General features: G+C 37.6%; 1 protein-coding gene across 1 annotated transcript; it reads right to left on the bottom strand.

Moving 5' to 3' along the window:
- Window positions 1-3,759: 3,759 nt before the first annotated feature.
- LOC120021453 (isotocin-neurophysin IT 1) lies at window positions 3,760-7,811 on the bottom strand. Its single transcript, XM_038965229.1, has 4 exons — window positions 7,797-7,811; window positions 7,457-7,584; window positions 4,293-4,497; window positions 3,760-3,915 (listed from the first exon to the last, which is right to left on the bottom strand). Coding segments are annotated over exons 1-4 (480 nt in total). The 5' UTR covers window positions 7,798-7,811; the 3' UTR covers window positions 3,760-3,769.
- Between the last annotated feature and the right edge of the window lie 270 nt (window positions 7,812-8,081).

The following is an 8,081-nucleotide window of genomic DNA, read 5'->3' as shown; positions in this document are numbered from 1 at the left end:
TTTCAGCTTATCATTTTTAATGAATTTGTAAAAATGTCTAAAAACATAATTCCACGTTGACATTATCGGGTATTGTGTGTAGGCTCAATAAAAAATGAAAATAAATAATTACAAAAATGAGTGGCGACTTTTCCATGGCAACTAATGTCATGCAGACCTTGGCCCAGGCTATAGACATTCAGGTGCTATGCATGATGGCTCGCCACTTTGTTTAAGGTTTAAGAAGTGTGTGTATGCCGTGGCTAACACTGTGCTCTCTCCCCAGCACCCCTATAAAATGGAGCGTGTTTTCTGGCTGCTATCTGGTAGAGATGGAGCCCTGGTAAAGGGCATATGGGAGGAGTTTCTGCACTCTCACAGACACACTCTGCCTGAAGCTCTCAACAAACACATAGATAGGTGCCCATTACCATTGGTTGTTTAATGCACAATACAGCAGTATATTGACACATCAAGTGGTTTGTGATGATGTGAATTGAGGCTCAGTTGGTAGAGCGTGACACTTGCAATGCTAGGTTTGTGGGTTTGATTCCCATGGGGGACCAGTACAAACATTTTGAAAATGTATCCACTCACTACTCATGCATCTACTAAACTGTTTTGTACAGATAATTATCAGACTCCAGTTACAAATGCTGGTAAACACTCCAATAGATTTTGTTGAATTTTTTCACAAAAGTAGTGCACTGGGCCTTTACTAGTTCTGTATTAGTGGACCAATATAGACGTCTTCAGCACAAGCACATTTTTTTTCTGCATCCCCACCTCCGGTAACAAAATCACAGCACCCCCAAACTACTTTCCGCAGCTATGGCATTGCAGTTCAGCCACTCTAAAAAGAAAAGGTTCCTTGAGTATCCTTTAGGGGTTCTTCAAATTGAAAATGTGGGGGAACCCCTATAAGTTATTCGAAGAACCCTTTAAAAGGGTTCTTCAAAGAACCCCTTTTGATGGATCCTCAGAACCTTTTGAAGAACCTTTTGGGGTTCATTTTTGAACTATCCCCCCTCCCCTAATTATTATTATTATTATTATGCATAACAATAACAACAACAACACATTTTAGTTCTCAGTGTTTATTATGATTTTAGTGGCAAAGCAGAATAAATTTTTTAAATATGAGGTAAAGTCCAAGCAGAGCCCCAAGTCCAATGGGTATATCCTCTGGCGTGTTGATGTTAATGTGTTGATGTTCTCTGTATCCATAGCCAAAATGATTTTGCAGTGCATGGTGATCTAACAGGTTTCCTGTTTTATTCATCAGAGGTGGAGGGAGGGTGAAGTCTGTGAATCCAAAAAATATTAATTATACAGATGATTAACAAAACGTGCACAGGACAGAATTCATACCTTGGTTTTTGAGGTGAATGTGAATGAAAAAATAATGTTTTGATAATGGTTTTCATAAACATATCTTGTCCATAATGTAGAGGCCTATGAGATATTCATTGAAGAGGTCAGGGAGGAGGATGGTTAATGTGATCAGCATAACATACCAATTGACATACCAATTGACATACATACAATTGCAGATACAGACACAAAAGTGAGCAGTTCAGTCATCTGCACCCAATACAGCTAGCCTTTAACATATTCTTATAGCCTACATAGTCTTACCTCTTTGTTGGTTGATATCCATTGAATTGTGTCCATTTTCTGTTTTAGAAAGATTGGCACAAAAATTTAAATACAGATGGTATCATCATAAAACAATATCAATTTAGTTCATGCAAAGGACAAACCTTACCTTAAATTGAGTAAATCTTTACATTTTTCAGTTAAGTGCCTGCACCTGCTGTCTTATCAAACTTTGAGGATCTTAGAAGAATCCTTGTTGAACCCCTAATTGTTAGAGTGTGGTTTGTGTCATGCTCCTGGCACCTACTACCATACCCTGTTCGAGGGCACTTTAAATATTTTGTTTTGCACATTCATCCTCTGAATGGCACACATAGACAATCCATGTCACTATGGTCTCAAAGCTTAAAAATCATTCTTTAACCTGTCTCCTCCCCTTCATCTACACTGATTGAAGTGGATTTAACATCAATAAGGGATCATAGCTTTCAACTGGATTTACCTGGTCAGTCTATGTCATGGAAAGGTGTTCATAATGTTTTGTACACTCAGTGTATGTTACAGTATGATTGTTTATTGTATATATTTTATCTGAATTTAGATGAAATTGTATGAATGTCAATGAAATGTGAAATCCTTTTGCAATCGAACCTCTGCAGTTTATTGCCTGACTATTAATGTTGACTATAAAAGGTGTGGAGGCAATTGTCAAAGACCGAGGCCTGTACTCTGGAGCAGGATCTATTTGGAGGTGGAGGGTCCGTCATGGTCTGGGGCGGTGTGTCACAACATCATTGGACTGAGCTTTTTGTCATTGCAGGCAATCTCAACGCTGTGCGTTACAGGGAAGACATCCTCCTCCCTCATGTGGTACCCTTCCTGCAGGCTCATCCTGACATGACCCTCCAGCATGACAATGTCACCAGCCATACTGCTTGTTCTGTGCGTGATTTCCTGCAAGACAGGTATGTCAGTGTTCTGCCATGGCCAGCGAAGAGCCCGGATCTCAATCCCATTGAGCACGTCTGGAACCTGTTGGATCGGAGGGTGAGGGCTAGGGCCATTCCTCACAGAAATGTCTGGGAACTTGCAGGTGACTTGGTGGAAGAGTGGGGTAACATCTCACAGCAAGAACGGGCAAATCTGGTGCAGTCCATGAGGAGGAGATGCACTGCAGTACTTAATGCAGCTGGTGGTCACACCAGATACTGACTGTTACTTTTGATTTTGACCCCCCCTTTGTTCAGGGACACATTATTCAATTTCTGTTAGTCACTTGTCTGTGAAACTTGTTCAGTTTGTCTCAGTTGTTGAATCTTGTTATGTTCATACAAATATTTACAGATGTTAAGTTTGCTGAAAATAAACGCAGTTGACAGTGAGAGGACGTTTCTTTTTTTGCTGAGTTTATGTTGTGATCCTCCCACTACAACAAGGGAAACCATGCAGTTTATTAGGCTACAGATTAAATAAATGATGATGAACTTCACAGGGTGGTGAATGTGCAATGTGATGAACTTGATGCACCTTTACAATAAATATTGAGGGTCTTATTCTGGTGACATGATCGATGCTTGGCTGCTGTTTGACAAATTAAAAATATATTGCTCTTTTCCATGATAATCTCATATTGTAGGTAGTCTACCCACACTGTATCTGTGAGCTGTTGGCTAGAGCTCATGTGCCAAGACCAGAGTGGGCTCTTTTGCAATATTACACAACAGTTTTTGAAACAAAACCATCAGTAGTTGAAAATGCGATGGAAACCCATTTAACTTGTTTTTTTAATTCGGCACATAGGAGTTTGTCGAAGGTTATTTTTGTGTGCACTACGTCATCACGCACAGCCTTTTATCCACAAAAAGTTTGCTTGATGGAAAAATCTCTGGTGGGAAAATAGGCAAATTGTTTTATGCAGATTTTAGAATATTCACATAAAAATTGGTCACAAATTGGATGGAAACCTAGCTCTTGACTATCCTGACAGTTGTTTTTGTACAGTAAGCTTTATTTGACTCTTGAAGCACAAGCGATTACACAAACAGTTACAAGCAAAACTAATCCTTTACATCTATGTCTGTCTTCTGTACAAAATCTATGTACATAGGTATGCCTCTGACATTGAGATGTGACAGATTTTTTACACTGTCTTTCAACTCAGGACTGCCCCTGAATACCTGTAGAGGCTGTTTTATTGGTGGACTCTGTGGGGAGGGGTGTGGCTAATCATGTTCAGAAGCTTCATCAGCAGATCATGGCCATGGCTACTGCTCACTGATTGGCTTATGTATTCGGCTTCATCCTCCTCAGTACAGGATTGGTCAATACTACAACCCTCTAAAAGAGAAAAGACCAAAATAGACAATTTGTCACACAACTGTCATATCAAACTGAATCTGTATGAACTCACTCAATACATGTAAATAGTACATTATTACCATTGGCTAATGGCTACACAACACCACATTTATTCCTAAACTCTTAAGTGATCGTGGAGCAAATTGTTTGGTTGCTGACAATGACAAAGTATTCAATACCACAAGAGCTTGGCACATGATATTAACAATTAAATAGTCTATTTAAATTGCCACAACCAGCAATCCATAGAAAACAAACCCTACTGCATACAATGCGTTTTGCTCCTTTGCAGAATCATTCAGTGTGAACGGAAACATTTGCTATACATGAAAATAGGAGTATAGTCTTTGTCTTACCCACGTCACAGCAGATCCCCGGTGCAGCACAACGTCCCTCCTCAGAGCCACACACTCTTCCTCCGGCCTCACAGGGGGAGGGCAGGTAGTTCTCTTCCACGCAGCCAGCTGCCTCGGGGGAGCCCACGTAACAGCCCATCCCCTCCCCGCAGCAGATATTGGGGCCAAAGCAGCGACCCCTGTCCCCGGGGCCACACAACATGCACTGGAAAGATAATATGAAACAGAAAGTTATAGTTATATTGTTATTATAGATACAAGTTATATATTTATAGAACATTTTGTTTTTTCATAACAGTACAATACAATATACAGTATTGATAAACAAATACATTCTAAACCAGTTATAATTGTAAAAGATAAAAATGCAAAAGCGTTAATTAGAAACAATTCAATTAATTACAATTTTAAAAGCTTCTATGAAAATGTAAATAAATCCAAATAAAAGAACAGTTGGATGGATCTTATAGCTTTCCTAGACGCAACAACTATGAAGCAACTATCAGCAGACAAAAAAGAACCAAGAATAGATGGCTTTCCCATAGAATTATATTAAATATTTTGGGGTAAAGTTGCCCTACTATTTACACAAATGAAAACACACTTCACTCACTTCAGTACTTCCTAGTTCAATATCAAACAGTTATTTCAGTTATAGTAAAACCAGAAAACTCTCTGTAGTGTCCCATGCTGATTATAGACTCATAAGGTTAATAAATTGTGACAATAAAATTATACCAAAGCTTATAAGCAATAGGATGGCATAAGTCTTACAGACTTGATAATCAAACAGGGTTTATAAAAAAAACTCAAACAAATACAAGAACATGTTTCAGTTTAATACCATATGCAAAAAAAAAGAAAAAGATATAGATTTATCAATAATGGCTGTTGATGCCAAAAAGGCTTTCGACCGTCTTGAATGGCCTTTTCTATTCAAAACTTTTACATTTAATACAAATATTGTATAAATGTCTTAAATAAAAAATATACACAAATAACGCATTATCTGATGAAATTGCTTTAGAAAGAGGCACAAGACAGGGATGCCCCCTCTCCCCCCTCATGTTTGCACTGGCAATTGAACCGCATGCAGAAAGAATTAGACAGGACCCAGTTAACGTAACAGGTATCAGTATTGGTAAACATGAATATAAACTAAACTTATTTGCAGATGATCTCCTGATATACCTGACCAATATTGAAAACTCAATGCCCCCTTTGCTAAAAAATATTTTTCAGAATACTCAAATGTCAGGTTATAAAATTAATGTGGAAATGTTTTAATAATGCCAAGAAAAATAACAACTCACGATCTACAGCAATGCTTTAAGTGGACCACAGAAAATATTAAATACTTTGTTTGCTTAATAAGTGACAACAAACAACACATATATAAAGATAACTTATTGTGTTACTTTTTAAATGTTTTACTTTAGTTTATTTGGTAAATATTTTCTTAACTCTATTTCTTGAACTGCATTGTTGGTTAAGGGCTTGTAAGCACTTCGCGGTAAGGTAACCTGTTGTATTTGGCGCATGTGACAAATAGAATTTGATTTGAGCTTTATTCCATTATGAAAGCAACAATATGAAAGCAGATCTAATTAAATTGAATAATTTTCCCATAAATCTCACAGGTAGAATAAACCTCTTAGAATGGAATGGCTGACAAAGTTTTGAATTTATTTTCGGTAATTCCAATTACCCCACTGAAGACATTCTTTATAAAGGTATACTCGGTCATAACAGACTTCATATGGGCAAATAAAATTCATAGAATAAACAGTTTTACATCTTCCTAAGTCTGAGGGTGGTTTTAACCTTTCGGACTTGAAATTATATAAACTCACTACCCAAGGCTTTTACTTGCGACTTTAATTTAAATGCACTAAAGAGGAACAATGGATATATATGGAAGATGTGCATGCTCATCCGCAGAATATTTTTTACGTGTCTATTTTCAAAGGATAAAACTTAGAACATTAAGAACTTCATAGTGAAGAACACGAACAATATGGATGAAAATGAAAAGTATTCTACAAGAACCAATATCACTCCCTAAAAACACAACCTTATGGAACAATCCTTGGATAGTTTTTCAGAATTCACCGATAATTTGGTCCACATGGAAAACTAAAGGCATAGAAACCGTGAATGACTTGGTAACAGGAAATACATTTATTTCCATGACAGAATTAAAAAGTAATTTTGGACTGACCAATGTAGATAGTTTCAAATACATGCAACTTAAAAGTTACATATCACAAAATGTTGATTTTAAATATTTTGGACATCAGCGCAACGTTGAGGGAATCGTATTTGAGTCCAACAAGAATGTTCATATGATCGGGAAGATATACAGAACCTTGCAGAGAGCATATCCAACTGACAATCTCTTAGAAAACCAAGACAAAAATGTATGCTTAATCCAGTATAAACGTATGTATAGAATGTATTATACAAGAGACAAAATTCTCAATTCTACAGCACAACGGCAGAGTCATGTCTCAAGTGCAAAACTAATAATGACTCAATAATCCATGCTTTCTGGGAATGCTATAAAGTCTGGAAGTTGTGGACGGAGCTAGAAAGTTGTCTGTCAGAAGTATTACAATGTAAACATACTTTTAATCTGTCTGTCTGCATATTTCAAGCCATGGTATATGGGGTGTAGTGAGATACCCAATGGGCTGAACGATTCTCTTCTCATCACTCAATTTTAAAAAACGTATACTAAAAACTTGAAAGTCAATCAATCCGCCATCATTGACACAATGGATTTTTTTTAATGATTTATTATTTAAATGTTGAAATAGCCTAGACGACCGAGAGAAAAAACGAATTGGTACAATTTAAGGCCAAGTGGCAAACAATAATGCAGGCACTAGTGAGCATGCAGATCTGGGCAAATGAGAGTCATTATTTGTGTGTCTGTAAGTTGTTGTTCATATGCATAAGAGTGTTTTTGGAGTCTAAAGAAAAGGGGGGAAAAAGAGGGGGATATACAGTATTGACATGCAATAACCTTTGATTTGAACGTGCAATCTCAACCCTTCAAAGCTAAGATGCAAGCCTATATGCAGCCACGAATCCAACTCTATAACAGACACACAGTAACAATAGACAATAACAAAGAGGAACTGCTGAGAATTACTTGGTACCTTTCTGGATGGGAAAGCTAGTGCTGATCTCTTGCCTCCTATGGGGCAGTTGGAGATGTAGCAGGCAGTGCATAAAGTAAGCAGGAACAGCAGACAGAGGGCGGACACTGAGGTGCCAAACATAGCCACTGAGAAAGAAGGAAAAATGTATTTAAGTTTGTCTAAGTTGCTGCTACTTGTCTCAGGATAGAGATACAATGGTAAGATCAATCATAGACAGTCTATTGCTGCAATAATTCTTGCAAAGTCTGTTACAGAAACATGTTTTTTAAAGATAAAGTCGTTTTAAGATTGTCAGAGAAAATACAAACACTGTATGAGATACAGAAGACACACTTACTGTGTTGAGGTTGAGGCTTTGGTGAGGATGATCTGCGAATTTGTCGATGATTGATGGTTGATCTTGGTAAAGGTTGATTGTCTTTGTTCGTGTTGCTTGCCATGAAAAGGTACCCTTTTATACCTCTTGCTCTGTCTCTTAGGCTGTGACATGGCCTCAAAACCACCAATTAAGTCCAATCAAGACGTTATTCCACAGGTACTAATTGTGTGACTTGATTAGTAAAGGGAATGGACATTGAGATGGACAAGAAAAGGGCATATCAGGCGTGACCATGCATAAGAG

This window comes from Salvelinus namaycush, chromosome 26 (genome assembly GCF_016432855.1).
Source record: "Salvelinus namaycush isolate Seneca chromosome 26, SaNama_1.0, whole genome shotgun sequence".
NCBI lineage: Eukaryota > Metazoa > Chordata > Actinopteri > Salmoniformes > Salmonidae > Salvelinus > Salvelinus namaycush.
This window is presented reverse-complemented; position numbering and strand designations above follow the sequence as displayed.